The sequence below is a fragment of the Antechinus flavipes genome, chromosome 6 (genome assembly GCF_016432865.1).
Source record: "Antechinus flavipes isolate AdamAnt ecotype Samford, QLD, Australia chromosome 6, AdamAnt_v2, whole genome shotgun sequence".
In the NCBI taxonomy this organism is placed as follows: domain Eukaryota; kingdom Metazoa; phylum Chordata; class Mammalia; order Dasyuromorphia; family Dasyuridae; genus Antechinus; species Antechinus flavipes.
In genome coordinates, this window is record NC_067403.1 from 83,902,063 (window position 1) to 83,925,454 (window position 23,392).

At 39.0% G+C, this 23,392-nt stretch overlaps 2 protein-coding genes across 2 annotated transcripts; one reads left to right on the forward strand and one right to left on the reverse strand.

The window, feature by feature from the left end:
• Positions 1–3,237: 3,237 nt before the first annotated feature.
• On the reverse strand, positions 3,238–4,512 carry LOC127541405 (zinc finger protein 135-like). Its single transcript, XM_051966687.1, has 2 exons — positions 3,796–4,512; positions 3,238–3,711 (listed from the first exon to the last, which is right to left on the reverse strand). Exons 1-2 carry the CDS (start codon positions 4,510–4,512, stop codon positions 3,238–3,240), a joined length of 1,191 nt encoding a protein of 396 aa, XP_051822647.1.
• Positions 4,513–21,870: 17,358 nt separating this feature from the next.
• Positions 21,871–23,122, forward strand: LOC127541761 (probable E3 ubiquitin-protein ligase TRIML1). Its single transcript, XM_051966998.1, has 2 exons — positions 21,871–21,954; positions 22,447–23,122. The coding sequence occupies exons 1-2, from the start codon at positions 21,936–21,938 to the stop codon at positions 23,016–23,018; spliced, it is 591 nt and encodes a 196-aa protein (XP_051822958.1). The 5' UTR covers positions 21,871–21,935; the 3' UTR covers positions 23,019–23,122.
• The last annotated feature ends 270 nt before the right edge of the window (positions 23,123–23,392 follow it).

The following is a 23,392-nucleotide window of genomic DNA, read 5'->3' on the forward strand; positions in this document are numbered from 1 at the left end:
CCCTCTACCCATGAAGGTGGGGCTGAGGGAAGAGGGTTAGGAATTGGAAAATTCCCCAAAGGCCAATTAAAAATCCAAACTGAGTTTTGCACATAAAAAGAACTAAATGTCTTCTCAATGGCATGCTGTAGAAGTTTTGCCTTTCAGAATCTGGAGAGTTTTGCCAGGGTTTCAGCTGTTTGATCAGTGCAATCATTTGCTTGGTCATGAAGGTTGTTGCCTGCTGAGTTATGGGACCCTGCTAAGATGGAGTACTGAGACCACCTTGACCTTTGATGCACAATAAGTTTTCTGCCGTGTTGCAGAAATGCCCTTGTTGAGCAAGGAACATGGATTTATGATCATGGGAATGGATGTAAGCTGAGGGTCACAGCTAGTTGCTCATAAGCAGGGACACCTTGAAAGGACCTCTCTCCTGTGAGTGAGTAGCTAAATTGCTGAATTGGCTCTCCTCCCACTGTCAGATACCATGCACACATACACAAGACCCACGAGCTGCTTCCTGAGATGATTCCTGGCAGAAAGCCTTCTAACATTGAGTCCATAGATGGCTTGTATCCAGAGTGACCATTCTGATAAGATGCATTGTAGTTTACTTAAATACCTTTCCTCATCCAGAGTGATAAGATGCCTTTTTCTCCCATGAATTATGTGATGGTAAAGAATGACTGACTTGGTCCTAAAGGCAATGATTCCATTCCTAAGGTTTCTCTCCAGTGTCAATTCAGTGTAATAAAACCAACTTTCCAGAAAGAAACTCCACACTGGTTGCATTTATAAGGACTCTCTTAATTGTGGATTCTCTGATGCCCAGTAAGAGCTCCGTTTTCTCTAAAACTCTTTCAACATTGATTACATCCATAAGATTTCTCTCCTGGGTGAATTCTCTGATGTTGAACAAGACCATTCTTCTGGGTCAAAGTCTTTTCACATTGATTCCATTCATAAGTGTTCTCTCTAGTGTGCTTTCTGAATGTTGGATAAAACCACCCCTCTACCCTTTTGAGACGGGTTCCCTTGTATCACTTTTCCTTGATTTGAAGGAATTTAATCCTAAACTTTGTCAGAGGTAACTTAAGTGGTAAATAATTGTCCAAAGATATTTATCCTTCTATATAACAAGTATGTGCATATTCCCACCTCATCTGTTGCCTTTCTTAAGTGATTCTATACTGTCATGATCAGGGTGCACCCTGTTTTAGGGATTGTGCAGTGATTATATCAAACTCTGTCTGCCTCTAAGAGCAGTCTAGTTTTTCAGAAACTAAACTTGACATCAAATTATGTCCACAATTCCAGGAAGCTGGACATTCATATGCAAAGGACCACAGGTATGCAAAGACCCTGAGTGACTATCTCTCAATGCTCCAGAGTGCTTCTCTCACTGAGAGGTTATCTTGTAATCACATCCTCTCAAACCTATAATCATCAAGTCAAGATGTACCTGGGCTTTCATTCTTGCGGCAATGATGGCAAGTTCTTAAAAACCGTGGTCAGTAGACATGCAGAGAAGAAGTCACCATGAAATCATTATGGATCTGAACAACTTTTATGTAGAAACAGGCCTTCAAGTGCCACTCACTAGAATGATAAGGGTATTTTCTAATTTAAACTTCTCCTCTACTTTTGGAGTTATTGAGTAGGAGAGTGACATTTGTTTCTATACATTAGGGGATATTACTTTGGTGATTTAATGGAAGAAGAATTTGAGAGATTTCACCGAAATAAGAGGTGAAAAGAACCTTAATTCTAATTCAATTGATGTGTGAATAAAGGAGCGATATTAAAGATACAGTGTTCATAGAAATAATCAAATTTAGAAATTGATTACATATGAGAGTTGAGAGATAGTATTGCAGAATTTTAATTTTGGGTTCCTAGAGACAAGGTGGTACCTTGAACTGAAGTATAGATATTTGGAAGAGTGATATGATTTGGCTGGAAGTTAATAGGTTTTGTTTTGGATGTGGCAAGTTTGAGATAGCAATAAAATACCTAAGTAAAAATTTATGATAAGTACTTGGATGTATGAAATAGCATATTAGAGTGTATTCTATAAATTTTTGGAATATTGCTTCATTTTTGTAATTTTTAATGAAATTATTTTTTCTATGTTTTGTGTTAGGATTCTTACAAGGTGCTAAGATAGTGGAATTGATAGAGATAATAATCTAATTTAACATGGTTCAGTATGATTGCTCTGATCCTACAAGGAGATATTATGGGCTAGAACTTGAAACAAGGTACTAAGTGGAATTGATGAGATAATGATTCTCTAATTGACACGTACCTAGTACTTAGTATAATTCCACAAGATTCACACCCTTAAGAGAGTGTATATAAGGAGAAGCTCTGAAACCCACTACACGACAAAACCAGTCTCAGAGGCAGAGACAGATTCATTCCATTTTTCCATCTTCCTGCAGGATGGAGGCTGAAGTACAAACCTTTGGATCTGGAGACATTCGAAGGGAGTTAGAGCCAGAAGCTGGTAGAGGAAAAGGACTAGAGGCAAGATCTGGAAGGCCTCCAGAAAACTAGCCAAGCCCAAGTGAAGGAGATGAAATTTTGACTGAGACAATAAAGGATTTAGACTTTAATTTCTGGCTGCTTTTGAGGTGATTATTACATTTAGCTGAAACTAAGGCTACTCTCAGAAGCCCCCCAAGAAACCTGCTCCCAGAGAACATTACATTTAGAAAAGAACACTACAAGTTTGCTCTTGAATTACTCAGTTTTTAATTATTTTTAGTGCAATGATTCCATTTTTTTCACCTAATATATTTTACTATTGCATATTAATAGTTTTCAACTTTCATCATTATAAGAGTTTGAGTTCCAAAATATTTTTCTTCCTCCTTCTCCATCTCCCTTGCCCAAAGCACCAACCACAGTGATGATAGATTATGCAGATACAATCATGATAAACATTTTCTACATTAGTCATGTTGTGAAAGAAGAATCAGAGTACAAGAGAAAAGTCATGAAGGAAAAAAACAGCAACAAAATCAAAACACTCTGCTTTGATCTCTCTTCAGACTGTAGTTCTATGTATGTGGACAATATTTTCCATCTGGATTCTTTTCGAATTGTCTTGGGTCATTGTATCACTGACATTAGTTAATCATATCATACTTGATTCATAAAATGTCTTTCCAATGTGGATTCTCTGATGTAGAGTAATTAATTTCCCATTTCAAAAAGCATGTCCCCAAGGATTACATTCATAAGGTTTCTCTAAAGTGTGTGTGTACGCTCATGATGAGTAAGACTGGATTTATGTCTAAAAGGCTTTCCACACTGATTACATTCATAAGGCTTCTCTCCAGTGTGGATTCGCTGATGTCTATTAAGAGCTCCCTTTTCTCTAAAATCATTTCCACACTGGTTACATTCATATGGTTTCTCTTCAATGTGGATTCTATGATGTTTATTAAGAGTTCCCTTTTCTCTAAAAGCCCTTCCACACTGGTGACATTCATATGGTTTTTCTCCATTGTGGATTTTCTGATGTACAATAAAATTGCTCTTCCTTTGAAAAGCCTTTCCACACTGGTTACATTGATAAGGTTTCTCTCCAGTGTGGATTCTCTCATGTACAATAAGCTCGCTCTTCCTTCTAAAAGCCTTTCTACACTGGTTACATTCATAAGGTTTCTCTACAGTGTGTGTTATCTGATGTACAATAAGATCGTTCTTCCTTCTAAAAGCCTTTTCACATTGGTTACATTCATAATGTTTCTCTTCTGTGTGCATTATCTGATGGCTTTTAAGAGCTCCCTTAGATCTAAAAACCTTTCCACACTGGTTACATTCATAAGGCTTCTTTCCAGTGTGGATTTTCTGATGTACAATAAAATTGTTTTTCCTTCGAAAAGCCTTTCCACAATGGTTACATTCATAAGGTTTCTCTCCAGTGTGCATGATCTGATGTCCAGTAAAACCTTGCTTGCTTCTAAAAGCCTTTCCACACTGGTTACATTCATATGGTTTTTCTCCAGTGTGGATTCTCTGATGTATAATAAGATCACTCTTCCCTCTAAAAGCCTTTCCACACTGGTTACATTCATAAGGCTTCTCTCCAGTGTGGATTCTCTGATGTACAATAAGATCACTCTTCCTTCTAAAAGCCTTTCCACACTGGTTACATTCATAAGGTTTCTCTCCAGTGTGGATTCTCTCATGTGCAATAAGCTGGCTCTTCCTTCTAAAAGCCTTTCCACACTGGTCACATTCATAAGGCTTCTCTTCAACGTGGATTTTCTGATGTACAATAAGATTGCTCTTGCTTCTAAAAGCCTTTCCACACTGGTTACATTCATAAGGTTTCTCTCCAGTGTGCATTATCTGATGTCCAGTAAAACCTTTTTTGCTTCTAAAAGCCTTTCCACACTGGTTACATTCATATGGTTTTTCTCCAGTGTGGATTCTCTGATGTTCATTAAAAGCTCCCTTCCTTCTAAAAGTCTTTCCACACTGGTTACATTCATAAGGTTTCTCTCCAGTGTGCATTATCTGATGGTTTTTAAGAGCTCCCTCATATGTAAAAGCCTTTCCACATTGGTTACATTCGAAAGGTTTCTCTCCAGTGTGGATTCTCTGATGTCTATTAAGACATTTCCATTGATTAAAATCCTTGCCACATTGGTTGCATATATAACATTTCCCAACAGTGTGGATTCTCTGATGTAAAACACAACCTCCTTTTGTTTTAAAAGCCTTTCTACACTGGTTACAATCATAAGGTTTCTCTCTTAGCAGGATTCTCTCATGTGTTGCATAGTTTTCTCTCCAAGTAAAGTCACAGGATCCATCACCCATGAGCCGTTGCTTTGAAGTTTCTACCACAGAATGGCTCAGGTCTGCAATAGTTTCCTTCACTTCAAGTCTGATCCCTCTTTCTAAAAAAAAAAAAGACAGAAAGACAAAAAAAGAGCAAACAATAAAGCAAATATAGCCATTATGAAAGTATACACACTCACAAACACACACACACACACACACACACACACACACACACACACACACACACACATACATTTATATTCCCTTCCCTCCATCACCAGAAAAGAAACTCAGTTATTTTTTCTTTTCCTTGGCAAAGAGAAAAACTTTAAATGAGTGGAACTAATCATTTTATATCCCATTATTTCACATTCCATACATAATTTAATTTCTAAGCAGTTTCATGCACAATTACAGTGGGACCTCACAATAAACCTGTGACAACACAGAGAGTGCCTTCATTCTCCTTAGATGCACAATTCAGGTCATCAGCTCAGAATGGATCAGTGACTTGGCCCCAAACTCAGCAGCTGAGATTAGAATTTGCACACTGAGAATGGGCATGGTCTGCCTACAGTATGTGACAAATTATCTCCACTCTCAATTTTTCCCTTTCCCTTTCATTATTTGCATTTTCACTTGTTTTCATAGACATGACATTTGGTGCATATATAGAGGACATACTCAAATTATGTCATGATCTGTCCTGCCTGTAGCCATAACAAATTTCCATGTTTATTTCTTTCAATTACATTTTTTCCTATTATATTAACTGAGATCACATTCAGAAAGCTAACAATTTGTTGTCTTTACATGAGGTAGAAGGGATTTTGTTCTGACCCATTACATTTTTCAAGATAGCTATTATTTATTTCTTGTGTAAAAATTGTCATTATGTGCCCCCTGTATATCCTAACAAAGAAATGTTTTTAAAAAATGCAAGAAATTAGCCACATGTGAAAATGTTTCATACAGAAAATTGAATTCATCATCCTGAGAGATGGAAGGGAAATGCAGGCTGCATTATTGCAATCCTTCCCTTTTAGCAGCTCACAAGCCCCTTGAATAATTGAGATAATGACCCAAAGGATCTGACCCAAAAATGTCTTAGTGGGACCTTAGGTGGTGAATAAATATGTGACTTGGCTATAAAGGTAGCTGTCCTCTGGGACAACACAGATGTGCATATTTCGACCTTTACAAGTCTTTTTGTTGTGATTTCGGTCTATCATGATCACCAACACACTGCTGTGGAAGACTGTGCAGTGAGTCCATCAAACTCTGGCTGCTTCAAAGTGCAACATATTCTTCTGGTTTCTCAAATTGACATCAGAGTATTCCCAGCATTCCAGGGAGGGGATCTCATCCCCATCTCATCCAACCTCTAATCACCTGAGAAAGTGCTAAAAACAATATTTGTAATTGACCCTTGAGCCATTTAGGGCAACATTTGTCATGAGCCAATAGAAATATAGATCATTTTTAACAGTAATTGCCAATGGCTTTTGACTGGTTAGAGTTTAAATAATAAATTCCCATGTCTCCACAGGAGCTTATCCAATTCTTTTGTTTTCTACATCATACATGTATGACCATTTTCATCATATCTCTTTCCAAATCAGAATACAGTTATAGAATGTGGATAGGGCCTTGAATCAAGAAGCCCAGAGTTTTAATCCCACTTGAGAACCTTGCAAGTCAAGTTATAGGATCTCTGTTAGATTCAATTTTTTTATCTGTAAAATGGGCATAATTATAGCACTTAAGTCCTTTGGTTCTCATGAGAATGAAATAAGAGTGCAGAGCATGACACACAGGGCTGTATAAATGCTACCTATTTTATTTCACTTTGACTATTTCCTCACCAGTTCTGCTCTGCTTTTAAACCATCATGATCCTCACCAATTGATGATGCACTGAGGCACTAAATTATTTAGTTTATCTGGTGCACAGTGGGTCTCTCCACAGTCCCTGATGTATTGTCTGTCCCACCATTCTGGGACCTCCATAAGAGCAGGGGATGTCCCTCACATCTCTTTGTGTTCCTTGTGTTTAGCCCAGGATTGCCATGTAGCAGGACCTTAATTGTTTATTGACTAGAAGAAGTTCTAAGGAAGGCTCATGCCCCAAACTTTGGGCACATTCAGGAGAGGTCCATTGCCCCAAATCCCAAGCAGGGGCATCTTACAGGATCACAGATGAACACTAGTAGGGACCTACAGAGACATGGAGTGCGACCCACTCATTTTGTAGATGGGAAACCCAGGTTCACAGAGGAGCCCCGGACATTGTGTCAAGAAATATCCAATATTGAATTCCAAGTCTGGCCTTTCTCCCCCAAACTGAGCATTTACTTGAGGGTAACTCCTAAAAGCCCCTTGTAACCACAATGCTCATATCTCTACTTTCACCTAACTCACCTGGAGAGCAGCTCCCCAGGCCTTCTTGGTCCAGCATCCACCGTGTGTCCCTTTGCTTAAAATAAGAGATCACCTCTTCTTTGAGAACTGGAAGCCCTGGGCATGAACAAAAAATAGTTAGAAATGAAGATGGAGAGATGTTGGTCACATAGTTCTCCTTAGGGAAAGGATGAGGATCCACAGCTGCTCCAGACTGAAATTCAGCCCCTGATGTTCAGACATATCTGTCTAAACTCACCCACAGGGGCTTGTAAAGCAAGTCAGCTAAGACAGTATGTGCCCACTATTTGTACAACTTCCTGTGGGAGAGAGCCAAAGGCTCTTCCTCCCATCTCCTATCCAGTGAGGCTCCCTTCTGGCAGAAACTTCTGATCCCAAACCTGGGTTACTAACTGTGTACCTCTGGGCAAGTCAATTAAATTCTGGTTGTTTTCCTCAGTTTCCTCAACTCTCAAATGGGGATAACAATATCATCCAACTTGAAATGTTAAGATGAGGTTAAGGTGACATAATATTTTTTTTTGTATTCTTAATTTAGAATAAGCATTTCACTATCATATTTCAATAAAAAGATGATTGCACATGAAACTGTAAATCCACAATGCACAACTTGCTATTCCTTTCAAATAGACAAGAAAATTTCCATTTTGCTGCACCCACCCTAGAGATGGCTGCCATTGCATAGAAATATATACATATATATATACACATTAATAAATAATAAACACACAGACAGACACACATAAATATACATACACACAGATATGTATGTAAAATGATGCTATCCATATTTCTATTTATCAGGTTTTTTTCCCCTAGATGCAAATAGCATGTTTCTTGGTTTGTCCTTTGTCATGAATTTAAGTACTTGGAATCATCAGAATAACTTATTTGCTGGAAGTTGTTCATAAATAGTATTCTTGCTACATCGTAAAGAAAGCATATGGCACAGCACCAGGCAAAGATGAGGTAGAAATAAATGCTTATTCCCTTCCATTCCTTTGCCACATCTTGTACTGGAATTATAAAGGTAATCCAAAGGGAGATTAAGAAGAAACTTCCCCTACTAGGGCCACCTAGTTGCTTTGAGTTGTTACAAATTGACTCTTCCTACAAAGAATATTCCAAATAATAGACTCAACCCGAAAAAGGAAGCAGTTGAAAGGAGAAGCCTCCTGAGCATTTTTCAAAGCTTTGGCAGACAAAATTCATGTCCACATAATGGTTAACCTCTAAGATTACATGTTTGAGATGCTTCCCCTGATGTAAACTTTGACGTGGGAGCGGGTAAGAGAGAGCTTCAGGAACAACAAAGGACACCTCCAGGTCCTGTCACACAATACAAAGACCAGCCCTTTCCCTTCTCTTCCCCCACCACAAAAGCTGCACACTTGACATTATTCCCTTTGTTTGCAGACTTTCAATTATCAGGGGAAGTGCACTTACCCAGGGAGAGCAGGTTCCGGGCATTCTCCACCATGACCTCCTTGTACAGCTTCTTCTGGGAGGGGTCTAAGAGCCCCCACTCCTCCCATGTGAAGTTTACAGCCACATCCTTGAACATCACCACCTCCTGCAGCATCAAAAGTTAGAAGATGTGGAGCTAAAAGATCTTTCAGAAGTAGAGCCCAACCCCCTCCAATTTATAGGAGGAAACTGAAACACAGAGAAGCGATTTGCCCAAAGGCCATAGGCTTTCTGAGAGTCAAAGTCAACTCTTAAACCCATGGTCATTAAGAGACTGATTGAATTTAGAATCTGTTGAAATAAAACTGAGAAGTGATATTACAGGATGTATAATGGAAAGGCATCCTAGGGCCACAGAATATATTCCACTAATGACTTCTTCCACACTCTTTGTTGGTAACCTTATGGCTCTCCCTACCCCATTTCCTATTTCCCATTGCCTGTGTCTATTTTACCTCTTCCTTTTAGCTATAACCTGTTTTCCTAAATAAACCACCTTTTGCCAAAGAAAATGGCTACTGTGAATTTTACACATGTTTATTTCAAGTTAGGAATTGCTTTTCTGACAGGTCGTGGTTTATGTGTTAAGCAAATTTCAGTTTTCCTTTATTCTATTATTTGATTTCTAGACAACAACAACAGTGTTTTGAAAGGAAGGTCTCCATGCAGTTGGTCTACAAGCAGTGGCATAAAACTCCTACAGCACAGCCTCAAGTTCGGCCCTTGGCCCCTGTGATTGCATGAAGTGTCAAGATTAAAAAAAAAAAAAAGGCCTTGTGAGCAGAGGAGTTATGTGACAGAATGAGAATGTAGGGAAAACAGCAAAGGAAAATGGACAATGAGGAGAGGGAGAGAAATCCTTGTTAGAAAGGGGAAGAAAAATGGATGAAATTAGAAAACTAATGGGCAGGACTAGTTGAAGAGCAAGAGAAGTAGGGGAATCTACAAGAGAACTAAGAGGACAAGAACGATGAAGAAATGCAGAATGAGATCAATTAGAAGGGATGAACAAATGTCTAGAGAAAGTTGAAATAAAAGACTTATGGCATTTTCTAAATGGGTAACAGAGGAATACGCCTATTTCTTTTCAACACATGGTTCTTGTGCACAAATTAACCATTCAGACACAAAGATCCTCCACATAGATATAAAAAGGCTCTTTCATTATCCACAGAAATAAGAATGATCATTGGTTCAAAGATCACTAACAAAAAATACAAACCTAAAAAGAGCTTTACCTGTGACATATTAGATAATGACCAAATTAGAGGACAAATCTTAGAAATGATAACTTTGTAAAGACAACTGAAAATGATTAATTAAATAATATCCCAAAATTTCTGGGGTTCAGCTGAAGCAGGCCTCAGGGTGGAGGTGATGGTGGGGAAAGAATTACCATAACATTAAAAATATAGAAAAAAGAGTTGTTTAACTGCATATGCATTTAACAAAAAGTAGAAAAATAAATGGAAAACCCAAAATAAGTCCAAAAAATAAGATATTAAAATTAGAGGGGAAATAGATGAATATATAAATTGGATTTATAAAATGACAAATAAAAACAAAAATGGCTCCTTTGAAATGATTCAAAAAGTAGAGAAAACCCTTAGCTAAATTGATCAAAAGAAAGAGAGCATAAAATACAGTCACTGAAATAGCAAATGCCAAAGGTAAAATGAGCAACCTCCTTTGGTAGCCCTGGTAGCCTCTCCAATGACTAGACTATATGCTTTTAAGTGAATAGAGCTCCTGAAAGCCAAAAGAAAAGTTGTCAGATTTCTTTCTGCATCTATTTTGAGCAAACCAGCTTCCTGAAAGAGATGTCCAAGTGAGAATTCCTAGGAAGTCATCACCATAATGCAGAGCTGCCAAGTCAATGAGAAAAATCCTGCAAACCTCCAAAAAGAAAGTCCAGTACAATTCAAGCACCAAGGAGCCACCATTAGGACTAGACACAATTTAGCAGCAACTTTTATTAAGGAGCAGAGAACTAGGAATAGGATATGGCAGAAGTCAAAGGACCTGATCTTCTGGCCAAGAGTAAATTATGAAGCAAAAACAAATGGAATGCTTTGAGGGGAAAAGGATCTTTAATGAAAGTCCTTCTAAGCATTCATAAGGAAATGACCACAAATGTAGACAATTTTCTAAGTTGAGACCTGTGAGGAGAAATCATCCACAATGAGATACTCTCAGGGACTCTAAATAAAAGGACGAACTAGTTATATACAATCATAGTGACATGACATGGGTTCCCTCTGATTCCTATTTGGGCTAACAGAAGGAATCAAAGTAGAGTAAAGCTGGGAGGGGTTCTGTTGTGTCTGGATGATCTTAAAGAGAGACTGGAAAGAAGGGAAGAGGGTGGAGAGAAAAGAAGGCTAGGAAATGTTGCCTCTGGCAAGGAGGGTCTTTGACATCCCTACCAAAGTGGGATTGGGGACATCTGAGCTTCAGTCATCTAGTCAAAGGAAGAATACCCAGGACATAGGCAGATAAGTGCAGAAATTCAGTTTACTCCCCAGTGAATTGACTCGAGTCAGTTCTATCCATTATCCTCTTCCATGTAAACCTACGACCTGCTGCAGCCTAGAGCAATCATAATATCCAAAAACCTGAAGGGTCATGACATACTAATGTGACTCTCTTAATCCTTCCTTTTCTCTTAATGTTCTCAAGGTCTCTGCCAGTGCCTGGCACTCTGAATGGGGAAGCCTAAATTAAACCAGCAAAAAAACAAAACAAAACAAAACAAACAAACAAAAAAAAAAAAACAGCTGGCATAGTACCTTGGGGCCCAGGAATAACAGGATGAGAATCCCAGAAACCTCTTAGACAGGAGATATGGGTCCCTGTACCAGGGCAGGTCTTAGAAGCACCAAAGCAGCACAATGTACCCAGAGTTCTCTGTACTAGAACTCCCCAGCTTGGACTTCAGGCCTTTCTCAGTCCTTACTGGCTGGAGCCAAGGAATGGTCAAGACCTGCAAAGATTGGGGAATCTGTGACAGAAAGACAGGAGCACCCCAGGAAGATAGTTTCTTCTCTGATGACCAGGACAAGAGCTGGGGAAGACTTCCAGGTTTGGCTCCTGGCCTGACCAGGACAAACTCTGTGAAGGGTTTTCTAGGAGCTTTAGGGGAACTTGTCTCAGGAAACCAAGAGGGCGGGGGGAGACTTTGGGTGGAAAGGGAAACTGGGCAGGCCCAAGGAGAGCAGACCGGCTCCCTCTGGAATGGAGATTCGTGATGATGTGTTGGACCTTGTCAGTCCCTTGTAATGAAGAGGAACATAGAAACAAATGATGAAGTGTGTGTGTGTGAGACTGTGTGCGTGAGAGTGTGCTTGAGTGTGTGTGATTGTGTGGCCAAGATGCCAAACGTGCAAGGAATCCATTGGGCAGGGCAGTGTTTTTATTGGGTTCCCCGATGCCTGTTTTCATACAGAAATGACCTATACATCAGAGCCTTACAGCTCCACAGCCCGACCTCCATGTCTAGGAAAATGGCTGTGACTGCTGATGTTGGTCAAATCTGGGGATGCACTTCACTCACCTGAGGGGGTTTGAGGCTCCCAGACTCCATTCCCTCTGGCTCCAGGTTCCCTGTAGAGGTAGCAAAGCAACCAAAGTGAATCCTTTTTGTCAAATTCCTCCCTCCAGTCCCTGGTCTTTATCTCAGAGTCCTGCTGCTCCCAAGTGTCCAGGCTAGTTTTCTGGAGAATCTCTGGACTGGTCTTAGCAGGAGAGTCACCACTAGGATGGTCCAAATTCCTTATCTCCTTCAGTCTCAGAAGCTGAACCAGTGTCCTCCAGCAGTCTGATACAGTCTGACTGACTCTTCCAGGTCTCTCAACCCTTACATATCCTGTTATATATAAAGCTTCACACTTCCTTGATTTCACCTCAATTAAAACTTTTCAAATGCCTTTTCCTATCCTTGGATGTTGATTGAACAATTTTACAATGCCCATCTTAATGATGGAGACCTAGAACAGAGATTTATAATAGAATTAGAATAGATAGGTAAGTGGACAAGTTCGTAGGCGAAGAAGACATATGTGATATAATCTTTTTGCTTCTTGGTGCTTTTGGGACAGGCAGTAGAATCTATGAGGTAGGAATTCAGGTGAGAGGTAAACATGGAAATATTAATCTTGCAGCCTTTATTGAAGTGATCTTTGAACTCTAAAGGTGAATTAGATAGCTAGGGGCAGGGTTCTTTGTATTATTTATATTATTTGTATGGTTCAATTAATTAACTTGAACGGCTGCATTGAGAAATATAAATCTATTTAGTATTTCTGAATCACTCCTTCATATATGCAAGATCAAATCAAGGGTAAATCAGTGATAATCCATACATTTCATTTAGGTATATGACATATAGTTAAAATTTTAAAGGAATGACCATAAAGGAAAGATAATCCCAGAGTGATTCAGGTTTACTGTCATATAATGAGAAGTCTTTTAAAGAGAAATTTCCATTAAACTCATTTCTCAAGGCACCTTATAAATGAAGTGGGAGATCACAAGCTTCTTTGTTATGCCACAGTTCTCTTTTATTGTCCTGACTCAGTTTCCCTAATTATCCTGACTCATTCTCCCTAAATTGTGCTTCTTTGGCTTCTCTACTTGTTCTGCCTCAGTTTATAATTGGTCTGCTCAATCCTGCAAAACCACCCCTCCCTCTTAATCAGAGTATTTGATAAGGATAAAAGAGCTTATATTTTAGAATATCAGAATGCCTCTCCCCATCCCAAGCTATCAGAATATCAGATACCCACTCCCCATCTCCAGGGTACCTCCCCCCATTATGTCATCTTCATGTCTAGTGGCTCACCCCACCCTGTCAGAGACCATTCCCCTTCTCAGCATCCTGACTCCATCCCTGCCTCAGTCTACCCCGTGTCTGAGCCACGTGAATATACATCATTGAGAACTCACGTTGTCTGCTGGATTCTTGGAGACTATAGTCTCCTTCAGCCCTGGGACCAAACCATGGATCCATTTGGTACCAGTAAATCTCTCCTTTTTAAATAAAATATTAAATACTCTCTAATCTCTATCTTGACTTTCTCAGGGAGAAAAATTTGAAATGCAAAATTTTGTAAAAAAATCAATTTTTAAATTATCTTTATATATAATGGGAAAAAATAAAATGCCTTAAAAAAAAGTTCTTTTTCTCATAATCCTGTAATGGTTCCCTTTTTCATCTTAAGAATAACTGATAATTCTTTGCCAGAAACTTACTCTTCTCAATAAACTGAGCCAATCAACTTTATGGAAGTTTCACCAAAGGTCAGGCCATCCCTGTAGTCAGCGAGATTTCCTGTTTCTGTATGTTTGGTCATGTTATTCCCTAGTGGCTACAATGCCAATACTCTTCCTAAACCTTCCCCATTATGAGCAACACACCCTTCCTGACCTTCATAAACTTCTCCAACACATGCTAAAGGAAGCATGAATTCATATTCCTTTTGTTTACTAGACACAAATGCAGCTAAATTTTGGAGAAAGATGTGTTTTGAAGTCATTGCTCCTCATTAAATGTATCTCAGTTGTGTAACTATTGCTATATTTGTAGCAATCTCCTCACTAGGAATATAAAACAGTGATTTTACACCTATTGGAAGAGAACTATTATTACTTGCCTCTTCCACATAAGACTGATAATAAGAAAATGCCAGCCTGACTGGAAATGCATTGGAAGCATGTGTCTAAGTTCTCCACTCTTCCTCAACATCACTGTCCTCCATACATTTTGGGGTTGCCATGGCAATGGCATCCTTGATCCTCCTATAGGATACATTTACAGGTTCCTTTTATGACTGGAATTTCTTTAATGCTAGGAACTCATTCTGTCCTCATCACTGCCTGATAGGTTCCCAACTTCCTTTCCACTCCAGTTAAAATCCTCCATTCTTCAAGGGTTGTTTCCTCTTTTTTTATGTTAGCTCCTTCCTCCTGTGGATTATGTAAGATTTATCTTGTATATATTGTGGCCAAACATGCCTATTTTCTCTCTCATTAGTCTAGAAATTCCTTGAATACAGGAGTCTACTTTTGCCTTTTGAATTCTCCCACCAGTTTTCACAGTACTTAACATATAAGACAAGTTTAATATGCCTTTACTGACTGACTGTTACTAAAGAAGATGATGGTGGAAGGATAATCTAACTCTTTTTTTCCAAGTACTCTTTCAAGGCCAATGGGCAATCATTGCACACCATTGTAACAGAAAACTTGAATTTCACAAAGCTTATTTGTCAAATGTGTTCCATCACATTATCCCTGATAGTTAGCCCTACCTAGAGACTTCACTTTTCTGCTTTGATTGGTGAAAGGATCTAAGGCTGTGCAAGACAGGTTAGAAAGCTCCACCAATAAGGAAGAGAAATGCTCCCTCCTGTGGTGTTTTTCTTCTTTAAAATATAATATATGATGGTTCTCTCTGGGTGACAGCAGGTTTCTCAGGGAAGTTTTCTGGAGGCAGCCTTAGTTTCAGTTAAGAGTAAATAATCACCCAAAACGCAGCCAGGTGATAAACGTTCAGATCTTTTATTGCCTCCAATATAGCCCAGTTAGCTTAGAGGCCTATCTCTCTGCTTGGTTCCAAGAGCTCCCTCCTAATATCTCCAAATCCAAAAGTTTGTCCTTCAGCCCAGCCAGGCAAGTGGAAAATGGAATGGATCTCTCTTGCCTCAGAGAGAGGGGTTCTGGCTCTCAATCTCCCAGAATGCTCTGCGTGTGTTCCAGTGTGCTCCTCTCCAATGTAATTCAGCTGAACTCCCCTAACTGGGACTCTGCTTTCTTCTTCTATATCAGAGTGGGATTATGGGATATCTCCCAGTGTGCTCTCTGACCCTAAGAACTTCAAGGGAGGTGTGAATTCGGATATCTCATACTAAACCCTGAAATTTCCCAAAAGTGTGAACTCCAAAGAGTAAAGGTGTGAACACAGGCATTGTATCAATTACATTGAGTTAACACTAGGATTCTAACATCTCCCTTGAGTTATCACCTTGTTTCAAGTTGAGTTAACACTAGGATTCCAACATCCTCTGGCATGAGACAACGTTTACACACAGCATTGGATTTCAAGTCAGAAGACATTAGGTTAATTCACTTTTCTGGACTCATTTGATCATGAAAGAAGGAAAAGAACTCACATATGCAAAAATGTTTATAGCATCCCTTTTTGTAGTGGCAAGGAACTAGAAATTGAGTGGATCTCCCTCAGTTGGGGAATGGCTAAATAAGTTATGGTGTAAGGATGTCATGGAATATTATTGTTTTATAAGAAATGGTGAAAGAAAGTCTTACATAATCTGGTGCGATGTGAACAGAATCAAACGAACAGAATAACAAGAAGATTATATGATGATTAACTTGTGATAGACTTGGCTCTTTTCAACAATGAAGTCATTCAAAGCAATTCCAATAGACTTGTAATAGAAAATTCAATCCACATCCAGAGAAAGAAGTATGAAGACTGAATGACGATCAAATGATATTATTTCTATCTTTGTTGTTTCCTTCTTTGTTTTCTTCCTTTCTGATATGTCCACATTCAACTGTGATAACTTCTAAGATTTCCAGCCCTATTGGAATTGTAGATATTTGATAACAAAAAAACAACAAGCAACTAAAGAAACAAAAACAAATCTTTCCTGAGAGGGACATCTAAATTAGATATTCTCCTACGCCTCTAACTAAAGGAGCAAAACCAAAATGAGTAAGGGCTGGCTTACATATGTTTTTATCCAAACATTTCCCTACTCACATAATCTGTGTGGAATACTAACATGCAGCAATTGTAAAATATAAGAACTGTCTCCCCTCCCAAAAAACCCTTTTGTGAATTGTTGCCTATTATCCCCCTTTTCCCTGTAGACAAAGAATGCATCTAGGTGTTCACTCATCAATCGATCATTCAATTACTTAAGTGATTACTAAATTTTAGATTTTTACTAAGCCTTGGGGATTACAGAACCATACAAAAATATAATCCCAGTCTTCTAAGAACTAAGTAGTAGGAAAGAAAACTTGAAAATAAACTTGCAATTTGGATTTACTTCTAGTAGGTGCTAACTCACTTGGTTCACGCCTTAAGGGCCTGAGATCTGCTTTGAAATCTTGTTTAAATCTTCCTTGAAACTAACTAAAGCTTCACTCTTCCTTGATTTTACATCAACTGAAACTTTGAAAATGCCTTTACTCATCCTTGGATATTAATTATACTAATTTTACAATTCTTATCTTAAAGATGGAGACCAGGAATAGAGATCTATAATAGAATTAGAAAAGATAGATATGTTGGCAAGTATATATGGGAAGAAAACATATGTGATGTAATCTTGTTGCTTCTGGGTACTTTTGGGAAAGGCAGTAGAATGTATGAAGCAGGAATTCAAGTGAGAGGTAAATATGGAAATATTAATGTTGGAGTTCACTTAAACTTTGAACCTTGAAAGTGAATCAAATAGGGAGGGGCAAGGTTCTTTGTATTATTTATATTATTTGTATTAATAAACCTTTTAAAAAGGGTATTTGCTAAAGTGTTTCCCTAATAGTTGGTTCTGGTCATCACTAAGTATCAGTTCACATAAGCCTTTCCAGGTTTTTCTGAATTCTGCCTGCTTGTCATTTTAATAAAAAAACATTTTTAGTGTTTGCTGAAGTGAACGCCTTGAGTTGTGAAGCTTTTGACTTGTTAACTCAGTCACCTGGTGTGAATTCAGCTCTGGAACCTGACTAAGGCACAACCTGCACCAAGGTGTGAACTAGGTAAATTAGCTTCCCTCCCACCCCCACTTGTGACTCTAGAGAGGTGGAGACTATGAGCTCTAAGGAATATAAAAGGGGCATAGCATGACTACAGGACACACTCTGATTCTTGGGAGTTCATATGGGAAAGTGCAGACCTTGAGAGAAATCAACAAGATTTGCAGAAATAAAGGTGAGTTTCCCAACTGGAAATATTTTGGGCTGCTGCTGCTTCTTTTTCAGAGAAGATACAAAGCTGGAAGTGTTCAGAGGCCATTGGGACTGAATCAGCTCAATCAGGAAAGTGCTGAGAGTTTTTACTTCCAATCATATCAGAGGTTCATTTGTACTTTGTCTCTCTCTTCAGGAAGATGGCTGCAGCTAATTTAGCTGAAGACTTCAAGGAAGAGCTGACCTGTGCTGTGTGCTCAGAGTATTTCAGCCACCCAGTGACCTTGGGCTGTGGCCACAGCTTTTGCTATCTGTGCCTCCTCAGGAGCTGGGAAAGAGCTGAAGAGCCCAGCTTTTGTCCTAAGTGTAGGAGAGCCTTCTGGATGAGAGAAGTCCAGTCTAACCATCACCTACAGAAGCTGGCCAGCATAGCCAGGAACCTCAGACCCTACTTGTTGCAGATCAGAGAGGAAAGAATCATGTGTGAGAAGCACAAGGAGGAGCAAAACCTGTTCTGTGAGGAGGACCAGTCCTTCCTCTGTGCATCTTGTTTCCAAAGTCAGGAGCACAGCAATCACCTGGTGCAGCCTCTAAACAGGGCTGCACAGGCTTCCAGGGTAAGTGTTTCTGCTCAGAAGGAATCCAAACCAGCTACCTTGCTCCCCTGTAACATCTTTCTCTTTATTTCTTGACACTGATAAAATAGAAATGGAAGCCAGAGAGCCCCTGAGGCTCTGTGTCAGCTATACCATCTACCCTACAGGGACAACTATATAGACACATCCTCCAAATATCAGGGGTTTCCAGGAGGTGAGGAGGACTTTGCTGGGCCAGCACAGAGCATAAAGAGAACTCTGAAAGTGAACATATGTTTTTTTTTTTTTTTTTTGTTTCCCCAGGAAAAGCTCCAAGAAACTTCAAATCTTCTCTGGAGAGAAATGGAGACTATTGAGAACATGCTGACTAATGAGAGAGAGAGAAAAGAAAACTGGAATGTAAGTATCTTGTCATTTCAGGGGAGGGGGAAGGACCCCAATACCGGTCTGGAGTTCAAGGGACATTAGTACAGTCCAAAGGGGAAGTCTTGAGGTCTCTCCTAGAGATAAGAAATCTCTGTTAAATCCACCCCACAAGCTTACAGCGCAAAGAGGAATCACTTTTGTCAGAATGGTTTTCATTTGCACAGTGCCATTTAAAACTGCCTCATTCTATTCAGTGTATATACCATTCTTTCCTTCCCTCCTACCCTGACCTCCCCCAAAAAATATAAACCAAAAGCACCAACCATAATCTTTACAACCAAAATGCAGAGTCAAACAAAAGAATTACCAAATCAGCTATGACTTAAACATAATGTACATGTCTTATCTCCTCACCTCTCTGTCCTGGAGGGGTTGGCATGTTTCATCACTGGTCCTGTGGATGATGGTTCATCCTTGCATTGCACAGAATTCTTTAGACTTTCAAAGTTGGTTGTCCTTATAATGTTCTTATTATCATGAACTGGTTTCTTTTGATTCTGCTCACCTGTTCCTCGATTTGAATTCTGTTGCTTTTAGTGAATGATTTTTGAAGATTTGGTTCTGCCTTCCCATGAACAAATCTTGTTTATGTAATCAGTTAGGTCTTCTTATTCTTCTATAACGTGTGTTTCAAAATTGTTCTTGCATAGTGACTTTATATTCCTTAATAAGTAGATTCACAATTATTTTATGCAACTTGTATACATAAAGACTTCACAGTAAGGTAGGAGAAGGTCATTGTCTTCTTTTGGCCCTGCTTGAGAAATTTCTGGTCTCAATTAGATTAAATTATTACAGAGACAGACAAATACTTTGAGGGAGAATGTTAGAGCTGAATATGGAAGATTACTGGATTTTCTCAAGTTGGAAGAGAAGCAGCACCTTACTAAGCTGGCATGGGACGAAAAGCAACACCTGCAGAAGTTCACAGAAAGTGAAAACAGACTCTCTCAACATCTTCAGAATTTAAAGGAGGAGACCATCAAGATTGAACAAATTTGCCAGATTCCCAATCTCCAATTTCTACAGGTGAGACTTAGAAAGATATTGAATAATCCTGGGATACTTTTTTTTAAATTTTTATTATAGCCTTTTATTAATAAGATATATACATGGATAATTTTTCAGCATTGACTCTTGCAAAACCTTCTGTTCCAACTTTTCCCCTCCTTTCCCCTCCCCCTTCCCCTAGATGGCAGGTAGACCAGTACATATAAAATATGTTAAATGCAATATATACACACACACACACACACACACACACACACACACACACACACACACACATATTTATACAGTTATCTTGCTGCACAAGAAAAAATCAGATTTAGAAAGAAGATAAAAATAACCTGAGAAGGAAAACAAAAATGCATGCGGACAATAACAGAAAGAGTGGAAATACTACGTTGTGGTCCACACTTACTTCCCATAGTTCTTTCACTACAAGTAGCTGGTTCTCTTCATTACTGCACAAATGGAACTGATTTGGTTCATTTCATTGTTGAAGAGAGCCACATCAATCAGAATTGATCATCATATAGTATTGTTGTTGAAGTGTCTAATGATCTTCTGGTTCTGCTCATTTCACTTAGCATCAGTTCATGTAAGTCTCTCCAGGCTTCTCTGAAATCATCTTGCTGGTCATTTCTTACAGAACAATAATATTCCATGACATTCATATACCACAATTTCTTCAACCATTCTCCAATTGATGGGCATCCAATCAGTGTTTCCAGTTTCTAGCCACTACAAAAAGGGCTGCCATAAACATTTTTGTATATTCGGGTACCTTTCCCTTCTTTAAGATCTCTTTGGGATATAAGCCTAGTAGTAACATTGCTGGATCAAAGAGTATGCACAGTTTGATAACTTTTTGAGCAGTTCCAAATTTCTCTCCAAAATAGTTGGATGCATTCACAATTCTACCAACAATGTATCAGCTGGGACACTTTTCTAATTCAAATAGCCTAGAAGCCCACTGGTATTTTAGGATTAGAATAACGAGTCTGGCACAGACTCCCCAAGAGAGTCTGAGCAAACCACACAGTGTATCACCAGAGTTATGGATGAGATGTCCCCAGTGATGTAAGGGAAAAGGAGAAATGTCAGCAAGCACTTATTCACTTTATTACAAAGTGCTCTGGTTTCTCTGCAATGAATTGCAACAAAGAGGAATGTCCTAACTTTGAAAGGAAGAATAGAAGAAAGAAATAGAATACTTTGAGTACAGTGTTTTCACATCTGAGCTATTGTCAGGACAGGGTTTCTATAATGATTGTAGTTCCCTGAGGTATGTGGGAAATGGGGAACTCTTGATGATGTTAAACCACAGGGTAACCAGTGGTCCTTTTCTGATGAGACTTGGATCATTTTCATTTTCACTAGGAGAATTTGCCAACAATCTTTCCTTTCTCCCTCCTTCCATCTCTTCTTTCCTTGTTCCCTTCCTTCCTTCCTTCCCTCTCTTCAGTCTTCCCTTCCTTCCTTCTTTCTCTACTTTTTTTCTTTCCTTCTTCTCTTCCTTTCTTCCTTCCTCACTCCCTGCCTCTCCTGTTCCCTCCCTCCTTCCTTCCTTCTTTCCCTTTCTCTGGAATTGTTTTTCTGACTTTTTCTTCTATTTTTCCTATAATTTCTGAATGAACCTTTAGCTGGTGAGACCTATAAGCATAGAGCCATCTATATCTAGAGAGAGGACTGTGGGAACTGAGCATAGTTCACAACATAGCAAAATAATAATATAAATATGTATGCATACATTGTATTTAACATATATTTCTATTATATCTAACATATATTGGACAACTTGCCATCTAATGGAGGATGTGTGGAAAGGAGGGAAAAAATGATACACAAGGTTTTGCAAGGATTAATGTCAAAGAATTATCCAGGCATATGTTTTGAAAAATAAAAAGCTTTAATAAAAAAATAAAAGTGTAGCTCAAGACCTTGTTACAGGAGTTCTTGGTCCAAGGGTATATTAAACTCCTTATTAACCTGCTATCTCTTTTCTTCCCCAGGTTGCTGGAGACACATCTAGGAGGTAAGATTCTCTTTAGACCACATGAGTGATGTGAGTGTATGTATGTCTGGGGCATAGGAAGAAAGCCTGTAACAAGGACTGATTAAGTGGAGACCTTCAGTGGAGGAGTGGGCTAAAGAACCTTGCAAGGTCCATGGAGGGCTTCTACTAATCATCAAAAGTAAATGAATCTGTTCTCTTTTTAGGATTCAGACATTATTGAGCAAGCGTCCAGATACTGCAAGAAATAAACTGGCAAGGATTCACATCACTGGGATATTCGAAATGATGAATACATTCAGAGGTGAGCATTAATGGCACTAAGCCCCTAAATGGATGTATGTTTACCCCATTTGGATTAAGGTGGATGGGGGTAAGTGCAGAAGGACCTGGCACGTTTTCCTAATCTTGGAACTGGCTCCAGAGTGATATAGGAAAACCCTGATCATTACTAGGTCAAAGTGCAGTGTTTTTATTGATTAAAAAAAACTTGCTATGTATTCTGGCGCTTATTACTGAATATGAAGTCAGATCACAACTGTTATGTTGAAGGCTTCTACCTCAGATAGAGGCAGTCTCTAAACATCAGTGGTGCTGAAGGGTGGGGATAGAGTGTGTTTAATTTTGAGAACTAGATCAGCATCCACACTTAGAGGGTCCTGGGAGACTTTAATCCTCGTTCCTTTGTCCAGCTGGACTGCTTAGTGGGAATGCAGTACTGCACTTATGGGCTCATCCAAGTTTTAAGAATCTCAAGTTGATCTTCCTAGCAATTTTTTTATTGCTTTTTTTGCAGTGAATGTGACCCTGGATCCTGAAAGTGCCTCTCCCTATTTCATCGTGTCTAATGATCTGAAGACAGTCAGAAATGGAGGATGCCTGCAGAATGTACCTATGACCCCAGACCGATTTGAAGATGAAATCATTTTGGGGGCTCAAGTTTTTACCTCTGGTGTTCACTACTGGGAAGTGGATGTGGGAAACAGTATGCAATGGAAAGTTGGTGTGTGTAAGGAGTCAGTGAGCAGGAGTTCTAGTGTCCCATTCTTTCCTGGAGATGTATTTCTGGTTACCTATATACAAAATGAGGATACTTGCACTGTGATCAGCAATTGCTCCCATATGCCACCAGTGGCAGTGAACCCTATTCGCAGAGTTGGGATTTTTCTAGAGTATGATCAAGGCAAGATTTCATTTTATGATGTCCTGGAGAAATCCTTTTTATTGAGTTTCCCATATTTCCCCTTTTCTGAGCCCCTAAGACCAATTTTTTCTCCTTGTCCACCAAATGAGGGGGAAAATTCGGTTCCAATGTCCATTGTTCATGCGCACATATTTGATGGTTCTTCTATTATAAATACTTTCTAAAATTTACAGAGCAATCATGTTCATATTTTGTGGTGTAAAAGCATATTTTCCTTAGTGATTAGAAGTCATCCAATATCCATGTTTTGAAGTCAAATTTAATTGGATAAAAGTAAATGGAATTACAAGATAAAGGGTGTTTTTTTTTTTCAAAAGAAGTCAGAGTTCTGAAAATGTTTTTAAATAAGGCTCAGTGAATCCTTGTTTCATATCTGGTATCATTTTGTGTCCATGCCACAGCTCTACTTCTTTGTATCTATATTTCTATCTATATAAACTAAGAGGGTCAGTTTTTCCTTCAAGGCTGACTTTTCATGACCCACTTGGGGTTTTCTTGGCAAAGATACTGGAATGGTTTGCCATTTTGTTCTCCAGCT

Coding starts and splice junctions, on each gene's coding strand:
- LOC127541405 (XM_051966687.1), bottom strand. CDS start 4,512: ATGCACACTGGAGAGAAACCTTATGAATGTAACCAGTGTGGAAAGACT. Junction 3,712..3,795: donor AATGTAACCAGTGTGGAAAG/GTTTTTAGATCT, acceptor CAATGTGAAAAG/GCTTTTAGAAGGAAGAACGA.